The sequence below is a fragment of the Squalius cephalus genome, assembly GCF_949319135.1.
Source record: "Squalius cephalus genome assembly, chromosome: 17".
NCBI lineage: Eukaryota > Metazoa > Chordata > Actinopteri > Cypriniformes > Leuciscidae > Squalius > Squalius cephalus.
Window position 1 is genome coordinate 2,632,370 of NC_137138.1, and position 21,682 is coordinate 2,654,051.

At 43.0% G+C, this 21,682-nt stretch overlaps 2 protein-coding genes across 3 annotated transcripts in view; both read left to right on the forward strand.

The window, feature by feature from the left end:
* The first annotated feature begins 8,382 nt into the window (after nt 1-8,382).
* On the forward strand, nt 8,383-9,771 carry LOC307144513 (vitelline membrane outer layer protein 1-like). Its single transcript, XM_079846917.1, has 5 exons — nt 8,383-8,650; nt 8,876-8,988; nt 9,111-9,224; nt 9,451-9,632; nt 9,712-9,771. The coding sequence occupies exons 1-4, from the start codon at nt 8,447-8,449 to the stop codon at nt 9,629-9,631; spliced, it is 612 nt and encodes a 203-aa protein (XP_079703043.1). The 5' UTR covers nt 8,383-8,446; the 3' UTR covers nt 9,632; nt 9,712-9,771.
* A 7,644-nt stretch (nt 9,772-17,415) lies between these two features.
* Nucleotides 17,416-21,682, forward strand: part of LOC307144507 (vitelline membrane outer layer protein 1-like) — a 33,043-nt gene continuing 28,776 nt past the window's right edge. For both annotated transcript variants that reach the window (XM_079846906.1, XM_079846907.1), the window contains exon 1: nt 17,416-17,760. In XM_079846906.1, coding sequence (XP_079703032.1) covers nt 17,578-17,760 — 183 coding nt within the window. In that variant the 5' untranslated portion in view covers nt 17,416-17,577. The remainder of the gene's footprint in view (nt 17,761-21,682) is intronic.

Sequence of the window (21,682 nt, forward strand, 5' to 3'; positions counted from 1 at the left end):
ATTAGCAAAATAGAGTCAACTTACCCTCAGACTAAACCCTGCGGCGTATCTTCCACTTGGACACATGCTCTTATATCCCCATGATCCCCAACTCATCCCGTTCGACACCGTCAGCTCAGATCTGTAAGGTCGGTCGACGCTCCGCTCATAACGATGTTCTGCGGGCCGACCGCTCACATGCCCAATAATGGCCAGCAGTGAAAACATCATGGAAAAGAAGTGATGCATTTCTACAGCACTGGCCTGATTGATAAATACTGATTGTTAGATTAATTTTCAGGTAGACTATCTACAGCCTGTAGGAAACTCAGAAGCGAAGACCAGGAGACTTGGTTGTATCTTCAGCAGGATTCTTTACTGAGAACACAAGCTGTCGGAAGCTGCAGTAATAAAGTCTGACTAAAGGAACTTTACATGGCATCTTATAGGCATTCAGTGGGCAGTCCTTAAAGGTGCTGACAGTCCTTAAAAGTGTTGACCTTACACACAGCCTTAGAGATGACCACTTAATCGAATCATCTAAAGACAATAGAGACTATAACCCCCGACTGAAGATAATGCCCCCCCCCCCCCCCCCCCCCCATTACATTGTGATGTAATGTCAGGATTTAGGATCAGCAGATCTTGAACATATCCTTAAATTTGTAACATTACAAGCCTCAGCTATCAGTGATCAGGTGGAAACAGAAACCTCAACCCTTGTGATGTGAGAATGATCAAGCAGACACAGAGAATGTGTATAGTACCATAACATTTTCAAGTTAATTAAGGAAAAACCCTAGTGAAAAAAGTATACTTCATTGTATTTGAAATATATTCCCTTTTTCAATAGTAAATTGCAAATATACTAACAAAAATGGTACTATCTTTAAATATATTAAATGTATATTAGCATCTTGCTTTTACCTATTTAAACAATTAAACTTTTAACACACTTTAAATTTTATAATAATTAAAATAAATAATTATACTGTATTATTATATTTTCTAAAGATGTATTTAAACAGTATATACTTGAAGTGAAAGTTCAGTTTATTTTTTAAAAGTGTATTTATTTGCACTTTATTAAAAATATATTTTAGGTATATTTTAACTGTGTGCTGGAAATGATCATTGTAACAATGCATTGAAAGTATACTTTCAAAATACATTATAGTATACAATAATATTTTGTACAAAGTACACTGAAAAAAACAATAAGAAAAAATGTATACATTTTTCTTTGGCATGTTTTTGCACAAATATTTTTAAAGTAAATTTCATATATGGAATTAAGTAAACTCTACCTAACCAAGTTAAGTTCAAATTAACAAACAAAATAAGTAATTTTAACTTAGCCAGTAATCACTAAAAGTTGTGTAATATCTATTTAGTTGAAGTAGCCGTTGCAATACATTTCATTCAAACAATATAACACTGAATTAAACCACACATTTAAAGTATATGCTTTACTTAGAAACATCTAAGTAATTAATAGATATAGTGTGAGACACCATATCTACATGTCGAAAGAGTGTTGTGAACGCAGAGACTTCAATATTTGGTGGGCAATACACAATGACCCGTTTTTGTGTTTGAATGTGTCATTTTTGATAGAAAATGAACTCCAAATGTCATAAAATGGCAAGTTACTAATCAACATCAAAAGCAATGATAAAACAGTGTAAATAAATACAGCTGGAAAACTGTGAAATTATTATTTGAGGCTCAGTGCATGATGGGAACACCAGTATCAGAAAAGTTGAGTAATTTGACTTAATTTGATAACATTGAAATTTACGCTTTCATTTGGACACACTTGAATTGAGTACTAATATAGAATTTACTTAAGTTTTTTAAATTCTTGCCTGAACTAACTTTTTCAAGGAAATTACATTGTTTATTTCTGTAGTATTTACTTAACCACTAAATATTTGTATATCAGTAGCTAAGTTTTATTTATCTAATAATGAAACATTTTTATTGAAGACAAAGTATGCAATTTGTAGTATTTCGAATAAGCCAAAGGTATTAATCAGCCTATAGTTTTTAGTCAAATATATCACACGATAGCATCATGGGCAATTACACCGACATGTGCTACGGAGACCCGTGTTCGAGTCCCGGCTCTTGTAAATAAACATACAAACATCTGTTTGTTTAACTGAGTGTCCTTGGAAAGTGTTTTACACAGTAAAATGCCTATCAAATGCTGGTTGATTTTGTAATTTTATTTCCTGTTGTAAATATCAAGGCTTGTAAAGCAGCAGGAAAAGATCAGCTAAAATTATCATTCTGTCATCATTTACTCACTCTCACGTCGTTCCAAACCTGTATGGCTTTTTTTATTATATAAAAATGATATCTATGAAAAGTTTCAGTCTGGATTCAGGCCGCATCACAGCACTGATACTGCGCTCGTTAAAATCACAAATGATTTACTCTTAGCTTCTGACCAAGGCTGTATCTCAATACTAGTTTTACTTGATCTAAGTGCTGCGTTCGATACTATAGATCATACAATACTCTTAGATCGACTACAAAATTATACTGGTGTTCAAGGACAAGCATTAAGCTGGTTCAAATCATACCTATCTGACCGCTACCATTTTGTCTCTTTAAATGGAGAAAAATCGATCGTAACTCCAGTAAATTATGGAGTGCCGCAGGGATCTGTGTTAGGCCCTCTGTTATTCTCAATATATATGCTGCCACTTGGAAATATTATAAGGAAACATGGAATTAGTTTCCATTGCTGATGACACTCAATTATATATTTCATCACGGCCGGATGAAAAAGCTAAATTATCCAAATTGACAGAGTGTGTTAAAGATATAAAAGATTGGATGACGCTTAATTTTCTTTTCTTAAATCCAGACAAGACAGAGGTAATACTTATCGGTTCAAAAAACCACCCACAAAACCTCTCACAATACAACTTTAACATAGTAGGATGTCCTGTTACTTTATCCTCGACACTAAAAGACCTGGGTGTTATACTCGATTGCAACCTGTCTTTTGAAAATCATATTTCATATGTTACAAGAACAGCCTTTTTCCACCTTAGAAACATTGCTAAGCTACGTAATATGCTATCAGTTTCTGATGCAGAAAAGTTAGTTCATGCATTCATGACCTCGAGACTAGATTACTGTAATGCTTTATTAGCTGGTTGTCCTGCATCCTTAATAAACAAGCTACAGTTAGTCCAAAATGCCGCCGCTAGAGTTCTTACTAGATCAAGAAAATATGATCATATAACACCAACTCTGTCGTCTCTACATTGGTTACCTATAAAGTTCCGTATTAATTACAAGGTATTGCTACTGACTTATAAAGCCCTAAACGGCTTAGCTCCAGTCTATTTAACGGATCTTCTATCGCCCTATAATCCATCGCGCTCTTTAAGATCACTAAATTCGAGGCTTTTGGTCATACCTAGGATATCCAGATCCACCAAAGGAGGGAGAGCATTTTCACATTTAGCCCCAAAACTCTGGAATAGTCTTCCTGATACTGTTCGTTGCTCAGACTCGCTCTCCCAGTTTAAAATTAGATTAAAGACGCATCTCTTCAGCCAGGCATTCATATAACATTTTAAATCTCACTGTTCAAACTACAATCTGGCCTCTAGTTCATAAACGCCAGAGGAGAACTGGCCCCCGACTGAGCCTGGGTTCTCCCAAGGTTTTTTTTCTCCATTAGGTCACTTGATGGAGTTTTCGGTTCCTTGCCACTGTTGCCTTTGGCTTGCTCAGTTGGGAATATTTTGGGGATATTTAATTTTATCAATCAATAAATTTACACTAGAAACAAACCTTGTTGTGTTATTTTGGTTTAATGCTGTGAAGCTGCTTTGATGCAATCTGTATTGTGAAAAGCGCTATATAAATAGCAGTCCATTATAAATAAATTTGAATGGATATTTATATTATAATGGAACTGGGGCGACTGGAGCCCAACCTGTATGGGAAGAGGAATCTGCGGCATCAGGACCCGGATAGAAGCGCCACAGGGAAGAGGAGACGACACCACTCCCAATAACGTGCGCATGTTCTGAGAGTAAAAAACATATGTGGAACTGATGTTGGCTACTTCATTCTTGGTGATTCTGCTTACCCATTGCAGAAATGGTTGCTAAAACCATATCCTGATACTGGCAGGCTTACAGAGGGCCAAGAACTTTACAACATGCGAACAAGTCGAGCCCGATGTGTGGTTGAGCATGCGTTTGGGAGGTTGAAAGGAAGGTGGAAGTGTCTCAGTAAGCGAAATGACTGCAATGTAAATGTTGAAGAAATGTAAAAGACTTTGTGACTCAGATAAGCCATTAACTATGCATACTGATGGGCGCATTATTTAAACGGCTTTCTGATGGGCATCTTTTGTATTCTGTAATGCAAATACGATCCTAGTCAGTAGAATAATAATTAGGCTATAAGACATTTATTGGTATAGACTACTATGCTTATTGATGGGCACATTATTTAAACGGCTGTCTGATGGGCACCTTTTGTATTCTGTAATACTGTAAACAGTGTAAGCAGTTTCACATTTAAAAGTACCATTAACAGAAGTGACCATATCTAAAAACATTTGAACAGACATATACTTACAACTGCAATAAATAAATAAAAACATACCTGTAGAGCTGAGCATTTTTGATTTTATTTAAAAATAGTGAGAAGATTGTTTAATTGTATGTTATTTAAAAAGAATATTGCAGTATTCACTCTGTATGCTTAAATGGCCTATTGCTTATTGATCAAATAATGTCTGATGTAACCATGTACCGTTTAGGATAAAGAATTGTATTCAAGTCACAAATCAGGGTTACGCCAAATCTTCATTTCAAATATTTTATTTGTAACAAACACAATATAACAACAACTTACAATTATTGCTGCTGCATGAACAACTGTTGCAGAGCACTTCTTGCATCTGAACGCTCATCACCAACATTGCAAGATGAACGTTCAGCATCTTTATCACGATCACACCACTCTGGTATAAATCTGTCCATGTATAATTCACACAAGTTGTGCAGTGTACAGCATGTCTCCACCATATCAACAACATTTACATTGCAGTCATTTCGCTTACTGAGACACTTCCACCTTCCTTTCAACCTCCCAAACACATGTTCAACCACACGTCGGGCTCGACTTGTTCGCATGTTGTAAAGTTCTTGACCCTCTGTAAGCCTGCCAGTATCAGGATATGGTTTTAGCAATCATTTCTGCAATGGGTAAGCAGAATCACCAAGAATGAAGTATAGCCAACATCAGTTCCACATATGTTTTTTACTCTCAGAACATGCGCACGTTATTGAGAGCGGTGTCGTCTCCTCTTCCCTGTGGCTCTTATATCCGGGTCTTGATGCCGCAGATTCCTCTTCCCATACAGGTTGGGCTCCAGTCGCCCCAGTTCCATCATAAGTTCAGTATGGCGTACCACAAGGCTCAGTACTAGGACTGTTGCTGTTCACCCTGTACATGCCACCCTTGGGAGATATCATTATATCATTTATTGCATGGCATTAGTTTTCACTGTTATGCTGATGATACTCAGCTTTATATTTCTTCACGCCCAAACGAAACTTACAAATTCAGAAAATTAACAAAATGCAAAGCTGATTTAAAAAATTGGATGACTAAATTTCTGTATTATAAAGTTTAATGCCGGACAAGTAGTTGGTTGAGGGTTGGCTACACGCCTGCACACATATATATTCAAACACGCACACACCTATAGACTAAACATGTAATACGCATGTGCACGCCATCAGCGTTCTCACAGGTTCGCGTTTTTAAAGTTTGCACAAGGAGAACTTAAGGGTTTTCTGTTAGAACGGTGTCATGTCAGCGGCCCCTAAGTTAATAACTAATGATCGTTGCGACGGAAGTGAATAAATCAAAACTAACTTTAGCTGGACAATAACTTTATTCTAGATCTGCTGTAAAGCCAAAACAATCTCTGTTACTTTAATTTCCTATTGCCACTGTAAAGCTGCTTCGAAACAATCTATACTGTTAAAAGCGCTGTATAAATAAAGGTGCTAATGCTTTTACTGGCAATTCAACCGGATCAGTGTTTGTCTAAAGTGTGTTTACGTGACTTGCAACAATCATTTAGTTTCACCGACTGGAACAATATGGATAAACACTGATTTTTATGTGTTTTCATTTCTTCATGCAAATTATCATAAGACTTTAGAAGTCAAGTTGTGTGAAAATACATGACACTTAAATTCTTCTTGACATAAAGAAATTCATACTGGTTTGGAACGACGAGAGAGTGAGTAAATGATGACAGAATGATCATTTTTAGCTGATCTTTTCCTGCTTCTTTGCAATCCTTGATATTTACAAAAGGAAATAAAATGACAAAATCAACCCAGCATTTGATAGGCATTTCCGTGAGTAAAACACTTTCCAAGGACACTCAGTTAAACAAACAGATGTTTGTATTTTTGTGTGTTTATTTAAAAGAGCCGGGACTCGAACACAGGTCTCCGTAGCACATGTCGGTGTACTTGCCCATGATGCTATCGTGTGATATGTTTGACTAAAAACTATAGGCTGATTAATACCTTTGGCTTATTCCAAATACTACAAATTGCATACTATGTCTTCAATAAAAAATGTTCATTATTAGATAAATAAAACTTAGCTATACACTGATATACAAATATTTAGTGGTTAAGTAAATACTACAGAAATAAACAATGTAATTTACTTGAAAAAGTTAGTTCAGGCAAGAATTTAAAAAACTTAAGTAAATTCTATATTAGTACTCAATTCAAGTGTGTCCAAATGAAAGCGTAAATATCAATGTTATAAAATTAAGTCAAATTACTCAACTTTTCTGATACTGGTGTTCCCATCATGCACTGGGCCTCAAATAATAATTTCACTGTTTTCCAGCTGTATTTACACTGTTTTATCATTGCTTTTGATGTTGATTAGTAACTTGCCATTTTATGACATTTGGAGTTTTCTACCATTTTCTATCAAAAATGACACATTCAAACACAAAAACGGGTCATTGTGTATTGCCCACCAAATATTGAAGTCTCTGCGTTCACAACACTCTTTCGACATGTAGATATGGTGTCTCACACTATATCTATTAATTACTTAGATGTTTCTAAGTAAAGCATATACTTTAAATGTGTGGTTTAATTCAATGTTATATTGTTTGAATGAAATGTATTGCAACGGCTACTTCAACTAAATAGATATTACACAACTTTTAGTGATTACTGGCTAAGTTAAAATTACTTATTTTATTTGTTAATTTGAACTTAACTTGGTTAGGCAGAGTTTACTTAATTCCATATATGAAATTTACTTAAAATATATTTGTGCAAAAACTTGCCAAAGAAAAATGTATACATTTTTTCTTATTGTTATTTTCAGTGTACTTTGCACAAAATATTATTGTATACTATAATGTATTTTGAAAGTATACTTTCAATGCATTGTTACAATGATCATCTCCAGCACACAGTTAAAATATACCTAAATATATTTTTAATAAAGTGCAAATAGATACACTTTTAAAAAATAAATTGAATTTTCACTTCAAGTATATATATATATATATATATATATATATATATATATTTTTTTTTTTTTTTTTTTTTTTTTTTTTTTTTTTTTTTTGAGAAAATATACTACAATAAAATTATTTTGAAGTGTGTTAAAAGTTTTTTGTTAAAATAGGTAAAAGCATGATGCTAATATACTCTTATTTAAAGATAGTGAAATCTTTGTTAGTATATTTGCAAAGGGAATATATTTCAAATACAATAAAGTATACTTTTTTCACTAGGGGTTTTCCTTAATAAACTTGAAAATGGTATGGTACTGTATTCTCTGTGTTTGCTTGATCATTCTCACATCACAAGGGTTGAGGTTTCTGTTTCCACCTGATCACTGATATCTGAGTCTTGTAATATTACAAATTTAATGATATGTTTAAGATCTGCTGATCCTTCATCCTTACATTACATCACATGAAAAACTAAGGTGAACTACACTGTATTGGGCATTCAAGGTGAACATGATGGCATCAATGTACTGATTGAATTGAATATAGTTTCCATTGAAGGGGTTTGGTCAGTCTTTGATCTTCCTACAGAGAGTCAAACTGTGTGTAAAAAGAGGGAGGGAGGGAGGGAGGGAGGGAGGGAGGGAGGGGGGCAAGTCATCTCTAAAGCTGTAGTTAAGGTCAACACCTTTAAGGACTGCCCACTGAATGCCTATAAGATACCATGTAAAGTTCCTTTAGTCAGACTTTATTACTGCAGCTTCCGACAGCTTGTGTTCTCAGTAAAGAATTCTGCTGAAATTACAACCAAGTCTCCTGGTCTTCGCTTCTGAGTTTCCTACAGGCTGCAGATAGTCTACCTGAAAATTAATCTAACAATCAGTATTTATCAATCAGGCCAGTGCTGTAGAAATGCATCACTTCTTTTCCATGATGTTTTCACTGCTGGCCATTATTGGGCATGTGAGCGGTCGGCCTGCAGAACGCCGTTATGAGCGGAGCATCGACCGACCTTACAGATCTGAGCTGACGGTGTCGAACGGAATGAATTGGGGATCATGGGGATATAAGAGCATGTGTCCAAGTGGAAGATACGCCGCAGGGTTTAGTCTGAGGGTAAGTTGACTCTATTTTGCTAATATGGGGGTGAATGAGTGTTTCAAAGGATCAAAACTGTGGAGTTGCTGTTTGTCATTTAATTCCAGGATTCTCCAGGGAACTGCACCTGCTTAAGATTTTTAAAGTGTTTTTAATACTAAAGAGTAAAGATAAATGTTACTAAGTGTTGGGTTAGAGTTTACTTTTTCAAGTGGAAGATTGTCTCAATGTTGTTGTTTTAAGGTGGAAGGATCAGTTGGTGGTGGTGATGATACAGCGCTCAATGGGATTCGTCTTTACTGTGTCGATCGGCCAGGCTCACGTGACTACAACTCAATTGAGTCTGACGTCGGAAGGTAATGGACTCAGATTATTAACAATTCTTGCATTAAGTGTTTAAGCTATTTAAGTAAATTGAGGATTTTCTTGAAAATAATAATCGATTTGATCAGGCAACCTCTTTGTGTGTTTTCTTCAGCTGGGGTGAGTGGACAGATGTCAAATGGTGTCATTCTGGATTCTTGACATCTTTCCAGCTGAGAGTTGAATCTTCCCAAGGAGACGGAGATGATACGGCCGCAAACAACATCAAGTGAGTGTGTGGTGCTATAAGTTATAACATCTCTTACCCATCCTGGTTTTATTTAGCTATTTAAGGACTCAGTTTTCCCCCATCAATAGTTTAGTTAATATCACACTTGCAGTCGTGCTGCTGTTCGTGATTGTGATTGGCTGCAGGTGATCATGTGACTGACATTCAATTCGACTGCGCAATAACATATTTTATCATAATATTGTCATATCTGAATTTTTTCCAGGTTCACCTGCACTGGAGGTTTTGTGCTGGAGGGTGACGGCACAAACTGGGGCAACTGGGGCGACTGGAGCCCAACCTGTATGGGAAAAGGAATCTGCGGCATCAAGACCCGGATAGAACCGCCACAGGGAAGAGGAGACGACACCGCTCTCAATAACGTGCGCATGTTCTGCTGTGATTAAGGTGATGTGATCACAATCAAAAACTCAGATCTTACTAATAGTGACTGAAGATTTAGAACTAAATCTGATTTTTCTTTCAGGTGTTCGAGGATGACAACAAGAACAGCAAGAAGATCAAATGTATTGTAATTACTGATCATCATTTTTTGAGAAACTAACATAAACCATGTCATACAGCAGTTTTGTAATTTAAGTCTGTAAAGTAAAACAATACAAAAAGTACAAAAAATATAATATGATTGGCTGAATTTAAATACATATAAATGTAATGTTCTGATTGGCTTGAAAAAGAAGCAGGCCTGTTCTACTGACCAACCAAAGAAGGAGCTGGATGATTTTGCTTAATCTTGTGTATAATAATGAGCTTTTTTCCTTAATAAACTTGAAAATGTTATGGTACTATACACATTCTCTGTGTCTGCTTGATCATTCTCACACAAGGGTTGAGGTTTCTGTTTCCTCCTGATCACTGATAGCTGAGGCTTACAATATAACAAATTTACTAATATATTTAAGATCTGCTGATATATTCTGCATATTCAGAAAATGATTTGATGCAAATCAAATTCAAACCTTATTTAAATATATGAGAAGATTGTAACCCCATCTCCAGCGACTATCACAAACGGTGCCAGAATCAAGAAGCAGTTCTGAATCAGAAATCAAAGACTGTTATTTTCCTACACACACAGACGCTTCATGGATCATATTTGCTTAAATGTGTGATTTCTGCTTCCCAGTATATAAAACCTCATGAAAGATAAATAGTAAATAAACTTTTTTAACCCTCACTCAGAGCTTACATTTATCAGATATATGCTGTGCGTGTGTTACTTGAATGTGATTAGATTTTGAAATCTAAATTTAAACTGTTAAAAATGTATAGAGTGATCGTGTCTCTTTAGAGGTCTAGGAGGAAACCACGCCATGCATATGGCATACTGAACAGAGGGTAGGGTTTTATTCTAGCGCTCCTCCTTTCCATCTCTGCTCATAGCAGACTAACGGTTTGAGGGGAGTGGTTAAGCGTTTCCCAACCCAAGCCGTCAAACCTACATCATCAGAAAAGGAACACCATTCCAGACCGGAAGTAACTTTGCAGATTTTGATTAAAGATTACCACGCCAAACCAATTTTTTCTGTGTATTAACTTCACAGATTAATTGTTCACCACAAGACTAGTAATATGCGCCAACAAAGCAAATGGGGTCCATTTTGATTTCAGGTCGACTTTGCTTTCATATAAAATCATTTCACGCTTTCATGTAAAATCAAAATCAATTTTCAGGTCTAATCTGTCTACCCCATCTTGACCTTTTGACCTGTTCTTCCTTGTCCCTAATTGGTGTTACAGGTATTTTCACTGGTGACAGTGCAGGTGATTGCACTGGAGTATTACTCTTTGCTGAAGAACATTCCTCCAACTCTATAGAGCTTGGTTGTGGAAAAGTCATGGTTTTCAGTAGGTGTCGTCGATTTCTTCTGAAAGTGTTTCTGTCAGGCCTTTGAATCACACATGACTGTTGTTTTTGACTTTCACTCTCACGTTCTCTCCATCTGCTATAGGTGGTGCCTGTTTTGTTCCACAAAGTAACTTTTCTGTTTCAGCTGTCTGACCTTGATGTCTTTATGTACATTTCTGTACAGTTGTGGTCTCAACAGCCGTGTTGATGTAGGCAATTTTGTGTTCAGTCTTCAAACCATAAGCATCTGTGCAGGAGATAGATTCACACCATCCATAGGAGCATTTCTGTACTCCGATAGTGCAGTATAAGGATCTCTTTGGCTCTGTTGTGCTTTCTTTAACAGGTTCTTGACTGTCTGGAATGCTCTTTCACTTTGTCCATTTGCCTGTGGAAATCCAGGACTAGAGGTGGTATGTCCAAACTCCCAGCTTTCTGCAAATGCTTTGAATTCTGCACTTGAGAATTGTGGACCATTATCCAACCCCACTTCATCAGAGATCCCATGTCTCGCAAAGTTGGATTTAAGAGCTGTCACCACATGTTTGCTTGTTGTCTGTGTGAGTTTAGCAATCTCCGGAAACTTTGAAAAGTAATCTACACACACCAAATATTCACCTCTGTCGAAGTGGAACAAGTCTACTCCTACTTTCGCCCATGCTCTGTCTGGAATGTCATGGCAGATGAGTGGCTCTTTGGTGTTACTCCGTCTGAAAGTATTACAGATAGCACACTTTAACACAACATCCTCAATTTGCTTTGCCACGCTGGGCCAAAACATCACATCTCTTGCCCTCTCTTTGCATTTGACAATACCCAGATGTGATTCATGAACTCTTTTAAGCAAGTCCGCTTAACTACTATTAACTACTATTCTCCAGTTCTTGAAGAGTAACCTATCGAAACAGTTAAGTTCTACCAGAAAGACTCGGGAGATAATGATGTAACAAAGCATTCATTTATTGACAGCCCAGCAAGCAATAAAGTTCTTTGGCGTAGGACCCATTCGTAGTGAATTATCCGAGGGTAGCAGATCTGCATTTCCTGCCTGAAGACGAAGGAAGGGGCGCAGCCGACCCCCCATGGTATGGACAGGACCATCCTGGTGGTGGGGGGGAAGGGTGGAGGTAATTGTCTGCGTCAGCATCTGCGAACTCAAACATGTGTAAGTACCACTTCGTGTTTATGCTTTAGGACCAGACCTTAGTTTATATGTAGAAATGTTCAGATTTATACTGGATTTATTATTAAGTTTTCATTGACAAATAAAATGGAAAAAAGTAATAAAAAAAAAATCATTTTCCCATTCATTTCAATGTGGGGTCAATTGGACCCCAAGGACATTTAACAGTAAAAAAAAATTACGCACATTTAGATTTAGACCCTCACCCCTCTCATGGAGAATGAGAGAGCAGCCAGTTGAGCTACCAACTGAACGTGCTGGACCATCCTCGAGATGTGTACCAGTCCTTTCCTTTGGTGCTCCCCGCGACGATCAGATGTCGATCGCTGCATCAGAGGGTGAGCGACTCGGGGTTCTCAGCAACCCATTCCCGGAGGTGCATGAGGAGCTCACGACAAGGTTATAATCGTTAACGAAACCGAACGAAAAAACGATTACTAAAACTGTAAAAACTGTAATGTGTGTTTGGCTAAACTAACTAAAATAAAATAAAATTATAGAGTAAATGTCCTTAGTTGTCGTCTTTGTAAGCGCTATTAAAACACGCAACCTATTCGTTCAGCTGCATTTCCTTTCTCCCTCCGTCTCTGTCACTCGTGCGCACACATACACACAGCCCCTCCCCTCCGTGCACACCGCGTCTCCATGAAAATGAGTGTTCGTTGAAAGCAAGTTCGCGAAAAGTTGGTTCCCTTTCAGTCGAGAACGTCAGACGTAGTCGACTTCGACTGAATCGGGATCACGCCAGGGAGCCAATTGTCTTCGAGTACTATTGAACGAGCCAATGGGAATTGGCGTGCGTGATGACATCGGAGGATCGGAGGATAGTGATGGATGTCTCGCCCGGTAACCATTCCCTGTGGGCTCCTCACTCCTCCATCACACCGAAGCCAATGGAATTCCTGTTAAACGTGCTGGTCCCTCTGTAATGGGCCGATCAGCCGTTTCAATTGGGGTTCCCTCAGAGGATAAGATGTCGATAGCAGCATCGGAGGGTGAGCTGGCCTCTCGAGATGGCGACTCGGCTGTGTTATCTAGAAATATCCAGAAACGGGCCACCCAGGCTGCCGGGCTCGAGTGGAACCTCCACCGTGTCCCGTTCAGTCTCGGTTGGTGGATTGGTATATCGGGGCGGGCCGTGCTGGTTCTCAGTGCATGGAGAGCTTACCAGGTTGTGGACGGCACCTTTCTCTGCCAGAAACTGCCTGAATAGCTTTTCCCCCCTCACTACCCTTGATGGAGGAGCGGTGAAGGGTTGCGAGGTTTCCCTCCAGTGGAGCAGTCTGTAGTGACACAGGTGCACCTGTGTCCGGCGGCCGCTGCCTTTTGGTGGGATCCTCGTCTCCCCCCTAAGGCCTGTGAGTTCTCGTCCATTTCGACAGGCAGAGCTTACAAAGCCTGTGGGCCAGCCACCTCCTCTTGCGTGCTATGGCGCTGCTACAGGTCTGTCAGGCCAGGGCACCCATGGACATGCACAAGGGTAGCCCAGACCGTGCGCGCATAGGTAAGCACTGCACTGCATCCGACCTCATCCTCCGGGGCACGAGTGCCGTGGTGTGCGTGATCAGTCTGGCGATGTCCACCTTAGTGGTCCTGGAGCAGCATCCTTGGCTCAGCCTGGTTGATATGGCGGATGTGGACAAGGTTTGGTCCAAACTGGGTCCAATTTCCCAGGTTGGGCTGGTCGGCGACGCAGTGGAGAACTGTGTCCAACAGTTCTCTGCCGCCCAAGCACAAACAAAGGCCATCCGGCACATCCTGCCCTGGTGGCCTGCTGCTGCCTCCACCCCGCTGCCGGTGGCAGTTCCTCCACCTGCTCATGGCTGAGGGCATTCCCCTGCCACCGCTCCCGCTGGTCTTCCGCAGCAGCCTTCAGCCAGGCCTCAGCATCGAGCCGGCCGCAGTAGGGATGCCCAGCCCGCTCCAGGCGCTGCCAAGCCAGGTGGCAAGCCATAGCGAAAGCATTCCGGAGCGGGCCGCTCAGGGATGGAGGAGGATGCTCTTGGAGTTGGTCACTGATCCACTCCCTCCCCCCGGGTGAGGGCCGGGTGGAGTCTTTGTTTGTGTGTGTGTCTGTTCCACCGCTGGCTCCCCAAAAAAAGCGGGGCAAGCGGTACCCGCACATCAAAGAAAGAGCAAATTCCTCTGTTCCTGGGTCCCAAGAGGGCCAGTCTGGCGGTGTGTGACCCTGTAAAGCCTTGCACCCCTCAGCCCCCTCTTGTTCACCAGCACGGCAGCTGGGTGCGGTTCGAGGACCCGGTCATCCGCCTTCTCACGCATCCCCTGCCACCCAGTGGAGACAGATAAGTGTTGCACTACACACTCACATCTCTGTCCTCCACCTCGCTGCCCCACCTTGGGTACGTCTGTGGCCTTCTGGTCCTGGTTGTAGAAGCAGAAAAAGCATCCAACCGGTCCAGACCAGACTGCACCATTAGACTCGGCTATGCGATTCATTATCGCCTGGCGCCCGCTCAAGTTCAGTGTTAGTCATCACACTTAGGTGTTGAGCAGAGATGCTCCTGGAACTCAGTGATTTTCATCACACCTAGTGTTGAGCAGTGCTGCTGTCAAGGGCGCATGTCGCTGTCCTCTGGCGAAGGACGCGATATGGCCGCCCCCTCCAGCCGATATGAAGGCCAGTTTTTATAAACTTGCTCTTCATGGTACCTAGTGGTGGGTCGTGACCATCTTGGACCTGTGGCACTTGAACGGGCCCTTTCTACGAAAGCCTCAGTCCAGGTTGCTAACACGGAGTGTCATTTTTCATAATGCCCCGCCCCCAAGATTGGTCTGCTGCGTTTGACCTGAATGACATGTACTTCAGTTCTCTAGCCTTCCGCACCACAGAGTGGCAGAGTGGCACACCCGGTGTGACAACAATCACCCCGGCCTGCCGCCAAACCCTCAGTCCGTGATCAGACCTTTCATTCTAAGAACGAGGTCCGCTAACACCGACTGAGGGGCCATGTACAAAGGGCATGCTTTAACGGAGGCCTGGGCGACCTCTGACTGCATTGGCATTTATTGCCTCAAGTTGTTGCAGTTCATCTCGCTTTGAGCCACCGCTGCTCAGCGAGCTGGTACTGGTCTGAAAGGACAGCATTGCGACCGTTGCGCTAAGCTTCCCTCGCATGTTACAACTCGCCTGTCACCTCCTGCTTGGAGTTAGAAGCTTCTGAGGTTGCTTCATTCCTCTATTCTTTCTTCCGGCCTGCTCAATCGTGCCGCCAACGAGCTTCACGACAGCCTATGGCCAGGGAGGGTGGAGACTCCATCCCCAGGCATCCAGCTGGGCAGGGACCACTTCGGGGCAGCACAATAACATCTGTTGCCTCTCCGGATTCGTTCCTCTGCCAGTTGTGTCCGAGTGGATAACCCTTGGACAGACACTGGCTCTCAGCTGACCCTGGGGCCCTGCAGAAATGCATCCCCCAGTGAGCCTTCTAAAAAGCGGCTGTGCTATTCATGGTCACTTGGCATCCACTCAAGTTCAGTGATCTTCATCACACTCAGGTGTTGAGCAGAGATGCTCCTGAAGCTCGGTGATCTTCTTCACACCTAGTGTTGAGCAATACTCTTGTCTTGTGCACTCAGGTAGCTTGCACGTACTGTGCTAGACAGGAGTGGAGCAGGTCTTGATAGTTGCCCCTTATTGGCCCAACCAGACTTAGTTCCCCTCGACAGCTTCCAGTCTTCCCCTGTATCTCAGGGACGGGGCATAATGGCACCCGCGTTCTGACCCCTGGAGAGATTCCAGGCCGGTCCTAAAGTGGACATGGAGGTTCAGGTGGCTACCGCAGGAAAATGTGGTAGTTACCATCACTTCTGCGAGCACCCCCTAAGAGGAAGTTGTGCTTACACCTTTAGAAGTGGAACCTATCAGTTGAAGTGAATCTTCTCACTTCTCACTATGTTTTCATACATACAAAAAAATAACGGAATTTATTAAACATTTATGAAACGCAAATTCATGTTTTGTAAATGATTAGTTAATCATTAACTAATCAATTGTAAATGACTTATAACTGAATCTACAAAACATAAATAGAATAATGAACATATTACTTATTAATCATTTATGAACGCATAGTCATGTTTTCATATTTACTAATCACTTGTAAATGACTTGTAACGAAATTTACAAAACATACATAAAATGTTAGCATATCACTTAATAATTCATTATTAACTAATCACTTATAAATTACTTACAACTGAACATTATTATAACATGTTTTTATAGCTAAAATGGCACACTGCGTATTCAGAAAATGATTTGATGCAATACAAATTCAAACCTTTTTTTAATATTTGAGAAGATTGTAAACACACTCCTGCAGCGACTATCACAAACAGTGCCAGAATCAAGAAGCAGTTCTGAATCAGAAATCAAAGATTGTTATTTTCCTACACACACAGACACTTCATGGATCATATTTGCTTAAATGTGTGATGTCTTCTTCCCAGTATCTAAAACCTCATGAAAGATAAAAAAGTGTAAATAAACTTTTTAAAAGGCCACATGCTTTTACATGCTTTTACTTGACCTGATCAGTGTTTGTCTAAAGTGTGTTTACGTGACTTGCACAATCATTTTAGTTTCACCGACTGGAACAATATGGATAAACACTGATTTCTATGTTTTAATTTCTTCATGCAAATTATCATAAGACTTCAGAAGTCAAGTTGTGTGAAAATACATGTATGACACTTAAATTCTGCTTGAAATAAAGAAAGTCATACAGGTTTGGAACGACATGAGAGTGAGTAAATGATGACAGAATGATCATTTTTAGCTGATCTTTTCCTGCTGCTTTGCAGTCCTTGATATTTACAACAGGAAATAAAACGACAAAATCAACCAGCATTTGATAGGCATTTTACTGAGTAAAACACTTTCCAAGGACACTCAGTTAAACAAACAGATGTTTCTATTTTTGTGTTTATTTACAGGCATTGACATGGACTCAGTGTTCCTGGCTGCTGATTGGCTGAATTTAAATGCATATAAATGTAATGTTCTGATTGGCTCAAAAAAGAATCAGGCATGTTCTACTGACCAACCAAAGACGGACGTGGATGAATTTGCTTAATCTTGTGTAAATATGAGCCTTTTTCCTTAATAAACTTGAGAATGTTATGGTACTACAATCTCTGTGTCTGCTTGATCATTCTCACATCACAAGGGTTGAGGCGTCTGTTTCCACCTGATCACTGATAGCTGAGGCTGTAGATAGTCTACCTGAAAATTAGTCTAACAATCAGTATTTTTTTACAATCAGGCCAGTGCTGTAGAAATGCATCACTTCTTTTCCATGATGTTTTCACTGCTGGCCATTATTGGGCATGTGAGTTCTAAACGGAGCATCGACCGATCTTACAGATCTGAGCTGACGGTGTCGAATGGAATGTATTGGGGATCGTGGGGATATAAGAGCATGTGTCCAAGTGGAAGTTACGCTGCAGGGTTTAGTCTGAAGGTAAGTTTGGCATTGACTCTATTTTGGATGAGTGTTTCAAAGGTTCAAAACTGTGGAGTTGCTGTTTGTCATTTAAAGGTGCTCTAAGTGATGTTGGGTGAAGTCACTTCTTGTTGACGTTCAAAGTATTGTCAAACAAAACGGAGGCTAGCTCGACCCTCCTCATCCCGTCCCTCCCTCCTCCTCATCCCGTCCCCTCCCCCTCCCTTCCGTGCTTCCTGAGACAGTCATGAACCATTTAGAAAAAACAAATTGGATTTACAAGCATTTTTTTTTACAATGTGTTCAGGGGACAGGCAGCTAGCGGAAAGTGAGGAGATGTTTGCTGGATGTGACAAAAAATGTTTTGGCCTAAAAAAACGCGTGATCACTTAGAGCACCTTTAAAGGGGTCATATAATGCCATTTTTGTACAAACTAATATGATTCTTTAGGGTCTAAATTAAAAGTTTGTAATATACTTTAATTAAAAAATCTCATTAGTATTGTAAGAAAACACTCATTTTACCTGGTCAAAAACAGCTGTTCTCTTATGAGAGGTTCTCTCGTATTGCGTAAGGAACTTACGCTACGGGAAAAGTCATCTTTTCTCGAGATACTGAAGCCAAAAAATGATCCTTAATTTTTCATAATTTGTCAACGCAGTGCATCAGGCAGCACAGCAGAGCTAGAGCGGGCAATACTGCGTGCTCATTGGCTGCCGCGCGGCAACTGCTTAAGCCTACCAGTGAGCCCCGCGTGACGTCACGCCCAATCAGGGTGCGCGCGCCCTCGCGCGTCACAGCCCGCCAGAAGGGGAGGCGTCAGAGCGTATAAAAACAGGGCTCGGAGGCTTAATTCTCTGATTTCTGTCTCTTCAGCGAAGCTCTCGCATCGCTGCACTCTGAGAGAAGCCGTCGCCGTCGAAACCAGCAACGAGCCAGCCTGAGGAAGCCGGTCGAATCTTCGCCGCCTTCAGCCTGCCGTGCCAGCTCAGCTATCCGGCGATATATCCTTTCTCGCTTGATTTGTGTGTGTTTTTCTTGCAGCACTCACTAAAAGAGCAAGGCGTTTGTTTCAAAATGCCTCGAGTTTCATGCGGTTCATGCCGCTCTCCGCTCAGCGACAGAGACCGCCACGTGATCTGCGCTCTCTGCCTGGGACGTGACCATGCAGCCGTTGCCTTGTCTTCGGGCGGCTGCGAATTCTGCGAGGAACTGCCGATGTCGACCCTGCGGGCTCGACTCGCCTTGTTCAATGCAGAACCCGCTCCAACTGTCTCCGGGCCGCGTAAGAAGAAACGCCGCTCACAGAGACCACCGGAGCCGGAGATTCGAGTCAGGCCCTCGCCGGAGAAACTCCCGCGAGCCTCGCTCTCTCCCTCGCCTTCCCCGCTTCCCGACGCACAGCCGCCGGCTACGGCCCGCGATGCCGTCGCCTCTGAGGATGAAGCGGAAGTGGACGCACTTCTGGACAGCTGCTCTCTTCTGGCGTCAGACAGCGAAGAGTGGTCCGGTTCACTCCGCTCCGCCTCGTCTTCAAAAGAGTCTGGCAGGACCCATACCGGTGTGGACGCCGAGCTTCTCCGCCTCCTCACGACGGCAGTCGAGCGCTTAGGCCTCGAGTGGTCCCCGCCTGCGGTGCCTCCACCGAACAGGCTCGATGGATGCTTCCTGCCCAACCGCCGCCAGTCTACAGCGTCCAGACCAGCGCCTTTTCTGCCCGAGCTCCACGAGGAATTCTCCAAAGCGTGGAACGCTCCGGTTTCGGCCAGGCTCCGCTCTCCAGCTTCAGCTACTCTCTCACGAGTGGACAAAGCCGCGGAGAAGGGATACAACGACATCCCTCCGGTCGAACAGGCGGTCGCAGCGCACCTTTGCCCCCCATCCGCGAGATGGCGCTCAAAGTCTGCCCTCCCGTCCAAGGCCTGCAGGACTACTTCGGCGTTCGTCCACCGCGCCTTCTCGGCTAACGGACAGGCCGCTTCAGCCCTGCACACGATGGCGGTCCTTCAGGTCCTTCAGGCCGACCTCCTCCGCCAGCTGGACGAGAAGGGCCCCGACCAGACCACCTTGACCGACCTGCGCAGCGCGACAGATCTCTCTCTCCGCGCTACCAAGGTAGCTGCACAAGCTATCGGTCGCTCAATGGCCTCGCTCACCGTCACAGAGTGCCACCTGTGGCTGACGCTAGCCGATATGGGAGAATCAGAGCGGTCCGTCTTCCTTAACACCCCGCTCTCCCCCACCGGCCTCTTCGGACCAGCAGTGAGTGGCCTCGTGGACCGGTTTACGGAGGTGCAGAAGGCATCACAGGCTATGAGCCTCTTCCTGCCTCGCCGCTCGAGCTCCGCTGCAGGCCGCTCTAGCACAGAGCCTCCTGCACGCAGCTCTGCCCAGCGCTCTTCCCGCCCTCCGACCACACAGCAGCGCCAGCGCGGCCGCCCTAGGTCCCGCTCAACCAGCCAGCGCAGGCCGCCGCCCCCGCGAGGGCCTCGGCCTCGAGTCTCGCTGAAGTCCGAGCCTGCGAAGTCCTCCTAGCACTCGTCGGGAGGAAAAGACGGCCGGGTCCCGCTGCGGCCGGACCGCCATCAAAATTCATCTGTCTTCCTCTGCCAGTCCCCTTAAAAAAGGCTACTGCAGTAGTGTTTTCAGCAGCCAACGAGCCAGTCTGTCGACTCACTCGCCTGCACTCAAACGCCGTTTTTACGGCGACCCAGATAAATCACAATATGAGCATAATATCTGGCCATTCGGCTCATGCCGACAGTGTTATGAGTGTAGTAAATATGCCCACAACCCAGTGTTCATTTCTACACACAAGCACAAATCCCCCTGTGTACCCTACAGAGCACACTCGCATAAAGCGCGCTCTTGCCGCTCGAGCGATAAGTGTAAGAAATGTGCCCGCTCACGAGTGCTCACAACCACACACTGCTCGCTCTGTCTCACACATTCAGGGTTCAGATATCGCCACCGCCACCGGCCGTGTTTTAAGAAAGAGTCCTGTGCCCACTCCCCCGCGTTCACACTCTGCTGTAAACACTCACGCGCGCTCTCCCAGCGCAATTCGGCCGGTCACTGCTATCAGCGAGTCCCCGTCTCGCAGCACTGTCTCAGCGCGCAGCGCGCGCCCGCCACTGCAGATTCCTCGTCCCGCTTTGCGACGGACGGGACTCAGAGGCCATTCGACCCCTAGCTATGAGTGCGAATGCATGGAAGGCTATTCCGGGTGTGTCGACATGGGTGCTGGACACGGTAATACAGGGCTATTCGCTACAGTTCAGTCGTCGGCCTCCGCGCTTTCTAGCCCGGACCGAAACGAAAGTGAACGCAGAAGCAGCCCATCTGCTGCATGCAGAGATAGCGAAGCTGCTGCGAAAAAAGGCGATAGAGAGAGTTCCTCCTTCTCTGACCGAGGCGGGCTTTTACAGCCGTTATTTCCTCGTGCCCAAGAAGGACGGCGGGCTCAGACCCATATTAGATCTGAGACATTTGAACAGAGCCCTCATGAGACGGCCGTTCAAAATGCTTACGACCAGGCAGATCCTCGCGCTAATTCGCCCGAGGGACTGGTTTATATCTCTCGATCTGAAAGACGCGTATTTTCAAATCCAGATTATACCCCGTCACAGGCCATTCTTGAGATTCGCCTTCGACGGCCAGGTGTATCAATATACCGTCCTGCCTTTCGGCCTGTCCCTAGCACCCCGCACATTCACAAAGTGCATGGATTCAGCTCTCGCTCCCCTGAGAAAACAGGGCATGCGAATCCTGAACTATCTGGACGATTGGCTCATTCTAGCGCAGTCAAAAGAGGAACTCATCTCTCACAAGATAGCGCTTCTCAGTCATCTGGAAAGCCTGGGTCTTTCGGTGAACTGGGACAAAAGCTCACTTATCCCCAGTCAGTCTATTTCCTTCCTAGGAATAGAACTGGACTCG